Source organism: Triturus cristatus, chromosome 10 (genome assembly GCF_964204655.1).
Source record: "Triturus cristatus chromosome 10, aTriCri1.1, whole genome shotgun sequence".
Classification (NCBI taxonomy): domain Eukaryota; kingdom Metazoa; phylum Chordata; class Amphibia; order Caudata; family Salamandridae; genus Triturus; species Triturus cristatus.
Window position 1 is genome coordinate 499,647,584 of NC_140593.1, and position 16,012 is coordinate 499,663,595.

At 40.5% G+C, this 16,012-nt stretch overlaps 1 protein-coding gene across 3 annotated transcripts in view; it reads right to left on the bottom strand.

Annotated features, from left to right (window-relative positions):
* DYNC2I1 (dynein 2 intermediate chain 1) overlaps positions 1–16,012 on the bottom strand; it is a 510,705-nt gene that overhangs the window by 105,554 nt on the left and 389,139 nt on the right. For all 3 annotated transcript variants that reach the window (XM_085631946.1, XM_085631948.1, XM_085631947.1), the window contains one exon: positions 9,911–10,024. In XM_085631946.1, the coding sequence (XP_085488072.1) occupies positions 9,911–10,024 (114 nt within the window). The remainder of the gene's footprint in view (positions 1–9,910; positions 10,025–16,012) is intronic.

A 16,012-nucleotide genomic window follows, 5' to 3' on the forward strand; every position in this document is an offset into this window, starting at 1 on the left:
ATGGACGACTCAATCAAACATCATACTCATAAATCAGACAAGACAAACATATATGCATCAATAATACATATTGATTTCCAGTTAGGTTTAAAATTAACATCCGCAATATGTGGATTGGACAAGAAACAAGCTCGTGCATTCCCAGTTCATAGGGGCATGTGGAATCTTCTGGTGGGCACGAGAAGGTAGGAGCCAACGCACGTTTCGGTGTTTGCCCATACATGGCTACACCTTCATCAGGGCAACGGTGATAAAAAGGCACGTGGGACAACACAGGCAAAACCTTTCAATGCAGGATGCTGTTAAGGATAGGCTCTTCTAAGTGATATTGAAGAGACAAAGCTTATACATCAAATAAATAGGCACATCAATTCCAGAAAAAAACAGGTTCAATAAGTTGCGATCATAGACGACAGCCGATGTAGGGCTACTCGCAAAAAGATTTTTTTGGAACGTCGGGGGTAGATAACCCAGGGAACGGGGCCCACCATGGGCGAGAGCCGTACGTTTAGATAACCCACAGATTAATCTTCGTAATCATGGCTAACGCGGATGAAGGTAAGGAGCGTCTCAGGTCCGGCCGTATAGTACAAGGTCATCAATGATAACAGGGTTCAAATGAACGGGTAGCAACGATGATGGATCTGGTAGACATTGTACTGTATGTTGCTGGAGTCTCAACACTGCATGCTGTAATGAGCCCTATGGTTCTATCGGCTGCATCTTAGCATCTTTTTATTTTGTAAACGACTTGCAAACCGTGCAAGGCAACTCCTTGTGCTCTACAGCCAGCCAGAGTTTACATACCTGGTGGTGATACGAGCACGGGCATTAGGCATTACACCTTGGGCAAAACTGAAATAGCCTTTTCTCCATACCATCCTTGTCCAACAGTCTTTCTCAATACAACCCGAGTCTTGGCAGAGTGGCACTCTGGTGTAGTTCACAACTAAAGAGATGCAGTCACCATTGTTGCAGTAACTGATTATTCCAAAGATGGATCATGATTCCTGATGACTGTAGTCGAAAGGAACTGAGAACTCATTAATGGTCAGGTGCTCATGCTGAAACACCTGAACAAGATGGTGGGAAAAAACAATTTGAGGTGGAGTCTTTGTTCTGGTGCTTTGCCAGCTAAAGGAGGAGTCACACCATATCACAAGTTCAAAGACTTCTTCGAAGAAAAAAACCTTGGAAATGTCCGAACCCAATACTAAATGACAGTAGTGTGCACAGTATATGCATCTACAGCAACACATGCTACAAACAGGATTTTATTTTGCCCATGCATGATAGCCATCCTGGATCAGTAGCTCGCATTGCCATTTAAGAGTTAACACCTACATTATTTTCCCATTAATAGCACCGCACACATGTAAGGTAAATCCCAAAACTGCTCTTTGCACCTTTCATACCAAACCCACAAATGTTTATTTCCATTAATGACACTGTCAAAAAGAATCTGAACCACTGTTAAAGGGTGCTACAGAAGTTCGATCTTAGGTCATGGAGGCGAGCCATAGCTAGGAAGGCTGTGTTGGTCCATCGAAGGGTAATGCCATTGATGTCAATGGAACTGAACAACTGCTGGGAGGGAGATGGAGTTTTTGGAAGAAGAGATGGCCATTTTCTTGTAGTCTTAGCTCTGTATCATAGGAATCTTCATTGAATTCATAAACATTAGAAATATTCCCTGCTGTGTGCATAGATCCCAGAGCACTTTCCATGGATGTATTGTCCACTGAAATGTCACAATGTGCTAGTGTTCACCTGCCCTTATGATGAGCGACTTCTTTTAATAGCCTATCTGAGACAAAAACATTTCTTGAAATAAACTGATGAACTCCTAATGAACTGTTTCAAGTCTGCATTGCAATATCTGATGAACAAGAAAGGAGTAGAAGTGTTTTAAAATGAAGAAAAAATGTAGCCTGATAGGCTTACATTGAAAGGCGTGGAAAATTGCCCTGTTTCTTGAAGACTACACAAGCAGCCCCTACCCATGATGAACTCTATAGGTAGCTGCCTAACAAAGTCATTTTTATTTTAAATGGTGAAATATGTGATATTTATTTTCCAATGCCAACCCTAACCCAACTGGGAAGGCAGGTGGATCGTTTATCACTTCAATAACAGTTCCTACAATGCACAACTAGAACTACAAGTAAGTATCCTTTTGTTCTACATCATAGGATCTTTATTGATAGTCATAAAAGCTGGAATAGAGCAGCAAGCTAGTTTAACCAGCAGAAGGTGGCTGTAGGGCAGCATGAAGAAACAGAAAAGGCATCAGTCGTAGGTGTACAGGGTGTAGTTTGACTTGTGTCTCTATTTAAAGAGATTTCTCAGAGTTTCCAGGACTATTTTAGCACCAGCCTGCGTGTCTGATCTAAACAATAGTTTCCTGTGAACGTGTGGATGGATTTCCATGTTGCTGCTATGCAAATGTCAGTAATTGTTATATTTCAAATCCAATGGTTGAAGCTACTTTGCCTCTGGTTGAGTGAACCTTAGACAGAGGTTTGTTCGCTAATTGGTAGCAACAGGTTGTTTAGATGAGGGTAGACCTTGCCTGATTTGGCCATAGTTAACAAACAGCTACTTTGTTTTTCTCAGCTCCTTTGTTTTGTCTTGGTAGAAGCAAAGTACTCTTCAAATGTCTCAATACCCATCTATTAAAGTGAGAAAAAGTGTAGGGCTCATGTGCCGACAACGTTTGCAACCCACCCACTCTCTGAGCGAAGTGATCAGAACTAGGAGAGATACTGCAATGTAGCCTTGTGTAATGGCTCAAAAGTGCCTAAAAGCTCTGACAAAAAAAGGTTCAGTTCTCATGGTGGAAAAGGAGGACCAACTGGAGGGAACACTTTCTAATTTCTTCCCAAAAACACTTTCAAAAATGATTTTTGAATTGGAGTTTTTCTGCAGGCTGCAACAGTAGCCAGATAAACTTTTATTGATGTGAATTGATCCAGCGTGCACAGTAGTCTCCTGAGTGGTTCCAGGGACATTTGCAAAAAGTCTGGGCACCACAACTGACTCGGCCAATCCGGCACTATTAATATAATTTTTGCTGGACTTCTCTGCAGTTTCAGCAGTACTGAAGGGATATGTGGGATCAGCGGAAAAGTGTAAAGAAATGGCTTTGACCAACTGATCAAAAGGATATTTCCTAGAGGTCCAGGTTAATGTAACCTGGACGCAAACCCTCTGCATTTTTTAGATCGTTTTTTTGATGGTTGATATGAATACGTAGACTGTGTCAAAGTTACTAAGTGGTTACAAAGTACCGCTTCACTTTTGCCTGACTGTCAGTCTTTAGCAACTAATCGTACTGAGACAGAGGAAAATTCCTTTTCTCCACAGGGTGCTACTACTGCCATACATATTGAGAATGTCTGAGGTAGCAAATTTGGGGCCAAAAGGCAAAAGCAAAATTGTGTATTGATAGTAATTGTTCTCTACAATGAATCTGAGCAATCTTCTTTGTTGCTTTGCTACTGGCATGTCAAAATACCCATATTCCAATCTATTGCAAACATTCAATCCTTGCCCCGTGATGTGGACAGATCTGATGCAAGGCGAGAAACTGTAGGAATAATTTCAATGTGTTTTCCTCTCTTGGGCTTTTTTTATGAACTAGAAAATTTCTGGCTTTTCTGATGTGTTGAGCTGACTCAATCACAAGTTTCCTTAATAGTATCTTTGTTTCTTTCATGATGATGGCAATCTGAAAATCTAAAGCTTTAATGTTGGTACAAGAGGAATTGGTGGTGGGATGGCCTTAAAATGCAGAAAGTATCCACGACATACAATATTTAGTACTTATTAATCTCTAGTAATTGAAGACCACTGCATGAAGCAAGGATACCACTCTTTAGTGAAGTGAGAAATAGAGCGGGGTATGAGGTCATCAATGGCTGTTACCAGAGGAATGCCTTTCTCTGGACATGGAAAGCTTTGTCGACGATGATTTAGAGTTCAACAACCTTCTCTGCTAAGGGTATCTTTGTCATTGCAGATTCTGCTGTTGAGGTTGAAAAGGCCAACAAGTGAATAGAACACTGCGTTGGAGATACCTTACATATGTGTTTCTTAACCTTTCGACTTCTGTGTACCCCCATTGGATCACTTTTGGATGCCGGGGAGCCCCGCCTAAGCAATTTTTACGCTTTGAACCTCAAAACAATACACAAAATACAGAAACAGTTATGCATGAAACAAATACAAAATGTATGAAATATTTTATTTAATTCCCGCAAAAATACATTTTTTAATGTTAATGGAAAGCTTGGAACTTTTAAAAAATGTTGTTTTATTTCTAAAAGACTAAAAAATATCCTAGACTCAACTACATAACTTTGTTTTTTTTCTCCCAATGCATGTTGTTTTTGTCGGCGTATACTAGTGTATGAGTTGAGGCTACCAATCGTTCATATTAGATTCTATTTGCTGTATTTGCACTGCTCCCACAACTCAAGATAAGGACGCAAACTTAATTTTTACCCCCTAAAGAAAGAAGCCAAGGTAAATTTCTTCACATTTTCTGAGCATATAAAAGTTTCAATGTTGCTTTATTTATGTACATGCATTTATCTGCAATAATTTAATATCTGCTAATATTATTTAACAGTTGCAGACCCCAAGTCTGCATCGTGAGTCCCCAGAAGTCAACAGACCCCAGGTTAAGAACCGCTGCCACAGATCTTTAGCCGTCAATCGGCATCTGTAGACCTTTTCCTCTCTTCAAGGCCTACTGCCTTCAGATTTTCCACATAATTCTTTAGCATCTCTTCCTTCATGTGTTGTTCAAACAGGATGAACTGTGAAAACAGGAAGTTCATTATTTTCAGCTGTGCCTCCAGCTTTAAGGTGGTAAGACAGAACCAGGAAGATCTGCAGATAGATACCCCATGACAGTATCCAACAGCTGCCAATTCCACCTCATCAAATGTTGCACTTATGGCCTAGTTTAGGACCAGCAACATTTCATGCAGCATTTCTGTGTAATCTTGCTGTGAATGTTCGGAAGATCATCAATAAAACTTTGCATGCCCTCACAGATTTCTCACTGATCGATTCAATGGCGAGCGTTTGCACTGGCATTTTTAGATGAGTAGCTGCTGTAGCATATTCCTTCCTACCATAGGCACTCAGTTGTTTGCTTTTCTGCTCTGACACGGCAGTAGATTCCGGAGCTGAGGCATGCCTCCATCCCACTTAACGCAATACACCCGAAACGGATTTTGGTCCAGTTTAAAAAAAAAAAATGGGGATCCTTTTGCAGTGCTATTTGTTTTTAAAAGAAGTGCTGCTTTTACAGTGGCCGGGGTAAGGGACTTTCCCTCTGTGATGTCAATTAGGCTAGGTACTAAAGACATCATGTATTTTAGAGCTGCTCTTGGCTGTAAAGCTTCTAAGATCCCCAAAACAGTCATAGTGGAGCTTCTAGAAGAATGTTCCCTTTTTCCACTCCCCAGGCCAGGACCCCATGAAAGGTTGCAATACCTTTGATAGGAGAGTCAAGAGAAAGAGATGCAGCTGGTGATGTTGTTGTATAAGATGAAAGTGTATCATCTGTTGGAAATTGGAGACCTCAATATGGAAGGAGACCTGTGTCTTTTTCTCCTCTCCGGAATACAATGGGAAGATGCTGGAGCACTGTGAGCAGACAGGAGTTGGACTTCTTTTCCATAGTGGAAACATTGATGTTGGTCTCAATAGCATCCTGAGAGGAAATAGCTGTAAATGAACCTGAACTGGGTCCTCATAAAAGATTGTTGGCTTTTATGATCCGAAAGGTGGTGGATGCAAATCTGGTTTAACAGGATGATGCATAGCTTGAGGGGATTTAGGCACACACTCTCAGAAAACAAACATGTGATGAGGTGCTGAGGTTGCGAAGAATTCAGTGGTGATGTTAAGGAAATTAACACAATAGAAGGCAATGAAGTAGCCATTACAGGTGTCAATGTCGTAGGTGATAGTGACAGTCTTGTTATTTTTAATGTCAATGGTGATGAAGAATTTGGTGTAGTTCTATGAAGTCTCCTTTTTGACCGTGGAGATGTGATGTTGATTTTGTGCTCTAGATTCAACATCAGTGGTGAGAGACTTACCCACATTGACAGTGAAGCTGATTTAGACATCAATAACGAGGCAGTTTTGTGAATGTTAATTGGTGGTTGTCATTGACATCGGCGGCAGGTGTTTGGCATGCTCTCCATGATGTTGATGGGAAATAGAGGATAAACCAGCTTGAGAGACAGCAGATTGGGCCGATGATGTTGATGCTATTAACATAGAATCCAACATTTAACAGTGTTGACAAAGATGTTGATATCTTACTTTTCCTGCAGACCCCCTTTCTGCCCTTGGGAGTACTTTTCAGGAGCAGGCTGCCATCTAGAGTAGGAACGAGACAAAGACTTCTCCAGCCTTTTCTTCCTTTGCTCTCATGGCATGTACCATTCCTCTGGGTCTTATACCCTCTCGGTTTTCCAAAGTCCTTTCAAACTTTTTTTTAACAGATGTTTGACTAAATGTGAGACAGGTAGGGACACCACACAGACCTTGTGGGAGTCAGAGTCTGAGGCAGCCTTTTTCTTCACAAAAGAGGTACACTTCTCAAAAAGAGAAGGCCTTTCTGAGGAGAAATCCTGTCAGAAAACAGCCAAAAATGACTTCACTCAATAAAAAGATGTTAAAGATACTAAGTGAAAATGAAAATATAAAGTGTTGTAATTTTAATGAAAAAGAAGGGGTGAAACCTCACATGTGCTCCAATATCCCACTCAAATGATCCAGAATGAAGAGCTGACTCGTTGTACCAACTGCCATTAGAGTGCATCGTAAGCAGAGGAAGTTCCGGGAGTATTTTACACTTTTTCTCTCACTTTTCAATGTAAGCCTATTGGGTTCTTTATTTTCTACATTTTCATACTCTTTGAACCCTTTTGTGAACATCGAATGCTGCAATACAGACTTGAGACTGATCATTGGGAGTACATCAGTTTAATTTAAAGAAAACATTTAGACTCCGACAAGCTATTACAGGGTGCTTCTCCTCATAAGGACGGATGGGCACTGACACCCTTGTGACATCTCAAAGCACAATACATCTATGGAAGGTGTTCTGGAGTCTGTGTACACAACGGGGAATTATTCTGAGGTTTATGACTATCAATAAAGCAGCAACTTTAAGTGAAGTCAAGGGAGATTAAACAGTTCAGGGTAATGAGATTATTTGACAGTGCTGAAATTAATTGAGGTGAACCACTTTTGGGGGCTTGATGCTGCAGTATAATGTTATTAACCTCAATGGAGGTGATCCATTGCTGGAATGGCTGAGCAGGCCTGCTAGGGCCCAACACCATTAAAGTCAAGGCTAGTAAACCATTGTTAGGAGAGTAATACCATTGAAGTCAGAGGCAGTTAACAAAATAAGAGGTAGGTTTGTGAGAAAAAGATGCTATGATAGTCCATGTAGATGAAACATGGATGGGCTAAAAGAGCAGTCTGAGACCATTTAATTCAACTGAAGTGAAACACTGTTGAGAGAGTGATGCTGCAGTATGGTGCCACTGGGGTCAATAGAGGTAACCACTGGTGAAAGGATAAACTGGAAGTTTGAGTCCAATGAGATCCTGAGAATAACTTATTTCTAAGGTGGCCCATTGAGAAGCAATTGCACTGAAATCAACAAAGGTGACCCACTTGTGACGGGCGATGTCAAAGAAGTTAGTGGAGGTGAACCATTACTGTGCCGGGTGAGGCTTCACTACACTACAGTTCCACTCAGAAGTTATGGCCTCCTGTTTTCGGTGCCCAAATTATTTGGTCCGGAGATTGTGGATCCGGTATTTCTGGCGTAGGAAAAACTAGGAATGTTACAAAGGCCAAGAGCTGTATGCCCCCAGACAGTACCAGTCCTGGCCTCTTGTAATGATTATCTAATTAGCACATGAAACATCACAGTTGCAAAGTCCATGAGACTGACTTTCTCAATACTGTACGGAAGAATTCAACTAACAAGCATTCTCAAGGCCAATAGGTCTTCGCCATGACACCAGAACTCACACCTACTACAACTGCCTATGCTTTCCAAACAAACAAATTCCAAAACAACTGCCTATGCTTTGATTCCGCCTAGAGGGCTGCTGTGCATCTGTAAGCATGGCAACCATCTCAAAAGGCATGTTTCTTATAAAAGAAAAATCAAAGCAAGATGGCCACTCTGTGCTTGTAGATAAATTTTTAGCCATTCTGCAATTCTTTTTCTTTTATTAACAAGATGGCTGCCATGAATGTGTGCAAGCACGGTGGCCATTTTTAAATGTTTTTTCTTTTGCATTAATAAAAAAGCACCGCAAGACGGCTTTTGTGGGTGTGCACGCATGTACGGAGGCTAAATTGGAAAGACTTTTCTTCAAGCAAATGAAAAATCATTAAAAAATGGCTGACCTGCATGCACACAAATGTTTGGAGGTCATCTTCGAATAGTTTTTCTTTTGTTTTAAGAACTTTCATTCCAAAACTGCACATGGTTTTGCCAATAGCACTGCGGTTTGAAGCATTTCCAAGGTGTATGTACATGCACACGCATGATCAACCATCTTGGAACGGGTTCAAGCCCATTTATAGAACACTAGCCACCAATACAGTGGCAGATGGAGCCCGAAGGGGCTGGAGGATCAAGTAGGCACTGTGAGGACTAATGTTTTCAACAGAGTGGTGGGGAAGAAGATGCAGCAGAGCAAGGGAGAGAAAGCAGCCCCTCATTCACTGCAATACAAGATCCTAGAATCAGCAACGGAAGGGTACAACTCATCTAATTGCAGCACTGTTAGATAGAAATACTTCTGGGGTAGGAAAAAGAAAATAACAGGGAAGAAAGCCTTCAAATGAGGAGCAAGGAATTGTGACAGACAAGAAAGCCATTATATAATGTGCAATATGTGAACACAAAGCCCACTCTAAGTCAATTCAATACAATAGGTCTATTGTCAAATACATCTAAAGCTGTGTTGGCAAGACTCAAAAAAGGAACAGGTAAATAAGAAATACTGCCATTGCTGCCCGCCTTCAGTGTATCACACCAAGCAAACTGTCTTCATTCTTTACAATTCCTTTTACAGAGGACTGCTAAAAGGATTATTTTGATTTCTAAAGAATCTTGCCTATATGGGCAGGGCTGGACTGTCCATTGTGCCACTCTGACATTTTTCTGTAAGGCTGTAAACTAGGGGGGCTGCATTTGAAGCTAACTGACGCTAACCATACCCCAATGGCCCCATTTTAGATGTGGCTTTCTGCAGCATCAAGTTGGTTTGAAAATGTTTGTCAGGGCTGAGCTTGGTTTCCAGTCCAGCCTTGTATATGGGTACCCAATAAATGAGAGAACACAATTCAAGAATATGTAACTAGCTCACAAGTATATCAACCACTGCATACAAGTTGAGGGTTTAGAGCTCTGTCTGCCAGCCATGTACATGGGAACTGACACGTAAAAGCTACTAGCCAATTGACCAACTAGGTGAAAAAAGATATTTTGAGGGAGTAGTGTCCCTTGGGTCCTACATCCTACTTTCTGGAATGACCTGAGATCAAATCACCAGATATAAGTGAGACCCTTGCACATTTTCTGCTCTAAACTTGACTAGAAGATAGACCGGCCCATTCTCATCTATACTACTCAGCATTATGCTTTCCTGTGTAATTGATGAACTCCTTCACCATCATTTTGACATACAAAGTGGTTGTGATAAACATTATCATGGACACACAGACTAGGTGCAAACCATTTAATCATGTCTTGCTTCCCATTCCTAATGCATTGATTGGCAGCAAAACAGGACTATGTTGCACTTTAAATAAACAAAATTAATTCATTGTAGTATATTGTGTATACCTTCTTCTGATGTAAGAGGGGTTAGGCCATGGTTCTTTTCTTTGAATATTGTTGTGGAAATAGGTTCTATGGCCAGTACAGGACACACATGATTAACTGAGGTCAACACTCCATCTGTAATAGGAATATTAAAAAACAGAAAGCAGTTTTAGTTTTTAACACCCCTCTGAGATGATCAATGATCATTTAAATGACTGACTAAAAAATGAGCATTAGTATGATTACTGCCACATTAAAAGACAAACTGTATACGTCTAACAAATCGACAGAGGAGTCTGTTACGATTGAGCTGATCATTATTTTCCCAAAAGAATAGATGCTATTGAAAGTAAAATTAAAATGGAAATGTTAGAGATGCTGTTCCTCATGTTACCCTTCCATCAACTCTTCAAAAGCAGAGTTTATTTCTACTCGGCATGGTATGTTACAAAGTCATTAACAATATATGAAAGACAAGCAAATATATTGCACCTTCTTATTTTGGAATTCATATACACCTACACAACCTGTACATATTCTCTCAAGGAGAACCATCCACATCTGAGATGAATATTTTGATCAAAAAGACGATAACCTGCCTAGAATCCTGACAATATAGAATTTTTGAGGTTTTTATTCATTCTTTCAGTCAATCCCATGACTAAAACCAAGTTACATTAGTACCCGGTAACACATTTACTGTAAACTGTGTGTTAGTCTTAAGAAATATGGAAATGTCTGGGCTAGAAAACCTTTTTAGATGAGATAAAGGCTACTGTGAAGAAACTAAGAGTATTTACCAAATGTTGAAAATGTGAAACCTCCCCAGCATAGGTGCTAATAATGAAATGTAGTTCCAAGTAGGTGTGAGTCTTCTTACATTTCTGAAAACAAGAGAAATCCTTTTGAGAGTTCTCTGACTTCAGACGGAGACACTACAGACAACTCAATAAATGTCTTCCTGCACCGAGATGCCACTAAATTATAGTATATGAAATATTAGTTTAGGAAGTTAGCTTTTCAAAGACCATAGGTCCTTTTCTGACTAAATAAATCTCAATTTTAGGATAAGGTGCAACACGAGGAGCACCTATTTAAGGGAGCGTTGGAGAGACAATTATCTCAAGGGTAGGATGAAAAATAGATAACTTAGCTTTATCAGGTAAGATGTGGTTTCAGTCATGCTACTGCCTGGAGGAGAAGGAGATGGCCATGCTGAAGAAAATTCAACCAGATTCCACTGAAATTCCCAAAATGCCAGAATATTCTGCGGAATTAAATTGGTACTCCGAGATAGTGAGTAAAGTTATCCAGTGCATAAAAGTGGAAAAAATATACAAGTAGGAAGATGGGTACCTTAAGTGTGAAGCAATTCCCCAATCAGAATATGTGGTTTGATGCAGAATGCCAGAAATTGAAGTCAATTAAGAAAGTTACAACAGATTTGGAGGAAAAGGAAAGATGGTAAAATACTAGGGAAGGTATGTCAGGTTCAGCAAAAATATAAGGAAACAATCAAAGAAAAAAAAGGGTATTCTTTAGGGAAAACTGGGGTGAGATGCTGAAAGTAATCTCCTCAAAAGACATGAGAACATTTTGGAGGTTGGTGCATGTGGGTTTAGGAAATAAACAACTGACGTTAGAATGTATGGTCCCAGAAGAAGCATGGAGGAAATATCTGGAGGACATACATGGAAAGAGCAATTTTTAACTGTGAACAGGGGAATAAGTGGTAGATAATGAGGCACTGAATAGCATAACAGTTCCAATTATAAAGGGTGTAATTAAAACACTATTCCAATCAAGAGAAGCAGGAACATATAATCTATCGGCTCTTATGATAAAAATTAATGTAGATTGATGGAGGGAGATTCTAGCAATATTGTTTACAGTAATAACAATGACAGACTCGGTACCAGAAAGCTAGAAGGGTGTTATTATTAAACCTATACATAAAAAGGGCCCCGATTTATATCTTGAAAATTATAGATTGATAAGTCTTATGGATGTGGGGGAGAACGTCTTTTGTAAACTAATTTAAAAAAGATTAAAAGAGTGGACAGATAACGAAAGCCTAATACCAATGGAACAAGTTGTCTTTAAAGCCGGCTATTCTACCATAAACCATTGTTTTAGCTTATGGGCCACTGTGAGAAAGTCAATCAGTCTGAAATGTAATCTCTTTTGGTACTTTGTAGACTTGCAAGCGGCCTTTGATCTGGTGAAAAACAAGATTCTTTGGCTGACCTGGATAAGTGAGGGATTCCCAGTGGCCTGTTGAGTGTACTTAAGGAACTCCTCCAGGGAAATTGGGTGCAGGTGGAATTAGATAAGGATGGTTTTTTATTGAATAAGATTGAGATACAGAACAGTCTACGGCAGGGGTCTGTGTTGGCCCCGACCCTATTGGCAATATATTTAAGAGACCTTCCAGAAATGTTAAAGGGATCCACCTCATTATCCTCCTAGATAGGAGTGCACCATATATCGTGTCTGCTTTACGTGAAGACTTAGTCATTATGGATATGACCCAAATCGGACTCCAGCAGAAGCTGCATGCCTTTCAAAGGTACTGCAAGTCAAAGAAACGTGGTCAATATGGAAAAAAACTAAAAAATAATATTTGGTTAGAAGAAGAAAGAGTCTAAATAAATTAATAAAAAATAAAATATATCCGTATTTGTAAAGCACGAACTACTCCCCCTCACAGGTCTCAAGGCCCTGGGGGCCATCGTGGATATTAAGTGAGCTATTGCCCAGAGTCACATGGAGCTGAGCTGAGCTGCCACCGGAGCCGGGGATCAAACCGTGAACCCTGTGCTCCGAAGTCAGCTGCCCTGGCCGCTGCACCACACCTCTCCACTCCACTCCACTAAATGGAGAGGACGTGGATAGAAGAGGTGGAAACATACCGTTATTTGGGCATGCTGTTCTCATTCAATTTAAAATAAAACACATTGTGAGATGGTTAAAACAAATGCTATGCCTACCATAATGGAGATAAACAAATTTAGTAAGGAGTATGCATTCTACACCAATGTAAGACTATGGGATGTACCATTGACACTCTGGGGGGGCAAGGTCATAGGCCATAACTATATGGCAATAATCTATAGATATGAAGAGGGGGAGGAGGCCGGATCGCGGTTGTTAAACAGTGGCTGCTGTGTTTGCTTTGGTTTAAATTTTGTTGATGTGTTTAAGGACTTTGACCTTTAAAATTCATTAAAAAAAATAAGGAGTAGTATGGTGGGCCTGATTTGACACCAATGATAATTGCCTTTAAGGATATGGTGCAGACAAAATAGTTGTACAATGCCAAAATATTATTCCTGAGTGGGATGTATTGTTGGGATGGAAATGAAGGGCAGTGCTGGAAAAGGGTTCTGAATATGCCCAATTTGGTAATGGTACAGGTACTAAGGTGGGAATTAGGAATGACTTCCTGGTCTCGATGTTTGGAGTGGACTGTCTTGAGTTTCTGGAATAAGTTGTTAGAACCGAGCAAGCGCAAGATATCCCAGTTGTGCAAAATGAGATTAAGGAGTGAGAGAAACTGGGCTGCGAACCCAAGGAAGATTCTGTCATTATTAAAAAAAGTACTACTCACCATCACTCCTAATTTTGAATTAAGAACTATGGAGCAGGATGGAAGAAACATCAAGAAGGAGTGGTCTTTAGTATATCCTTACAAAAAATCCACAGGTCTCTTTTGGGACTCGTAGCAAAATAATATGGTATTTCTGTATTTATCAGCACTTGCAAATCCTGTTATGAGGCAAAAACATTCAAGGTTTTGATTTGGGGTTAGCCCTATGTATTTGAGGACTGTGACGGCAAAGAGACTAAAAATAAATGAAGGATTATGTGATTGTGGAATACAAATGAAATTTAATAATGAGGATTTGTTACTCAAGTATTTGTTTTGTAGAGGTGAGTTTAGGAACTTTGTAAAGCCCGTTTTAAAAAAATATGGAATATTGAACTGTTCGGAAGTTTTCAATTTTTTTTCACATATTAAATTTTTACATGTGGCTTGTGCAATAGGTGTTTTGTTTTTAGCAAGTAGGAAGATATAGTAAAGACTGTAATGGGGTATTGATAAATATGGGTTTAGGAAACTTACTATTAGGTATAAGTGGAAATGGAGTTTTAGGCAGATCTACATTTGCTGTACCCAAATTAATTTTGTTCGCGTTTCATAATGAATGTTATTTTACTATGGATTTGAAGTACTAAGTTATAAAATGGACGCAAAAGTTATGTTGACGATTTTAACTGTAGAGTATTTTATATGCACTAATTTAAGGACTACTGTCTAAAATAAAAGTATTTATGATGTGATGATGGTGATTCTGGCAAGCCCTACTGGTTTTCACCTGAACTCAAATGTATTAAAGTTAGTTGAATTATAAAATGCACACTAGGAACCATTTGATGAAATGGAAGAGTACATGAAAGTAATTATCCAATGGTCTACAGTACATGACCCGTTTTTCTATGAATATAGAGAACATCTTTGTTCAGCAAGTGACTCTGTTTAACCCACAATAGTCATCAATTCTGTTTTTGGCTAATGGGAAGATAATTAAAGTTATTTATATTGAGCGTCCCACTACATCAGTGGTCTCAGCACACAGAAAACAATTGACCATGATTGGATTTTTATTTATGCACATTTTGTGTCGCAATTCTTTATTGATAAATTAAATATAAATACATGGTCTATTTACATTCATACATCTTTTGCATTTTAAAAACATGAAGGAAGAAACTAGGAAGACAAGTGTTCAACCTGGCATCCTCTGTGTGGTTTTTCTCTAACTTATTGCCTTGAACCCTCCTCTTTGCTGACTTCGTTTTTGCTGGTTTTAGGACTTTGAGCATTTTACCACTGCTGACCAGAGCTAAAGTGATTATGCTCTCTCCTTAAAACAAGATAGAATTGGCTTATACCCAATTGGTATATTTGATGTACTTGTAAGTCCCTAGTAAAGTGCCACTACCTGTACCCAGGGCCTGTAAAATAAATGCTACTAGTGAGCCTGCAGCACTGATTGTGCCACCCACTTGAGTAGCCCTTTAAACATGTCTCAAGTCTGCCATCACAGCCTGTATGTACAGTTTTTAAACTGCCGAGTTGACCTGATAAAATATATTTTTTGTAAGGCCCAAACCTTCCTTTTTAGTGGCTTGTCTATGGGTCACATGACTGGGTGTAGTTGGCAGTTGGGATTTGTCTATTGCTCCTAGACAGCCACACAATAGAAAGCGTAGGTGTACCAGGAAGGGCCATCACTGGCAGGATGGGAGGGCGGAGCTGGGCATAGTCCTACTTATACTTGAATAGGCTATGTCCTGCCGCTACACAAATGGCAGCATACCAACTGTAGTTAGTCTGGAGCCAGGGCAGGGAAGGCAAGATGCCTGGGGACGATAAAGAGAAACTTCTAGAACCTTCTCCCAAGTCAAAGGAAGTCCCAGGTATAAATATTGGACCTTAGACACCAACTATTCAGTAAACTTCTGGACCTGTGAATACTCTCGTAGGAAAAAGGACTGCTGAGTGCTGAAAGGAATGCCACTCTGCTGAACTGCTGCCCTGCTGTGCTGCCCTTGTGCTTGAGTGAGAAGGTCTGGACCTGCATCTGTTAAACTCAGGACCACCAGAGTGATTCCAAGGGCTAGCTGGCTGACCTCCTGACTTGAGCTTCATGGACAGAAGGTTCCAATAACCTCACCCACAGCTCCTGGACCCTGCCATCTGCGAGTCCTACCTTGACAAGTGGTGGCACCGAAGTCCTGGACCACTGGAAGTGGGCATAAGGTGCTCTGCCAGCCTCTATTGGGCCCAGCAGAAACAAAGGCATCTCCCCTGCTGGGTGGTGCCACATCGAGCAGAAGCGACATCATCGCTGCTGCCCAGATCTTCCCTGCCACAAAGACCCACATTGCCTTCGTAGTCTCTTCAGAACCGCCACTGCACATCACATCTTGGCGCAGGCCTCCGCATCCCTCGTTGACGGCAGCCTCAAAGGCGGACTCCGCATAGCAGGCTTTCAGTTCCTCGAAACAGATGCATCACCCCGACTGCGTGACGCATCCTTGACGCCGGACTGCGAA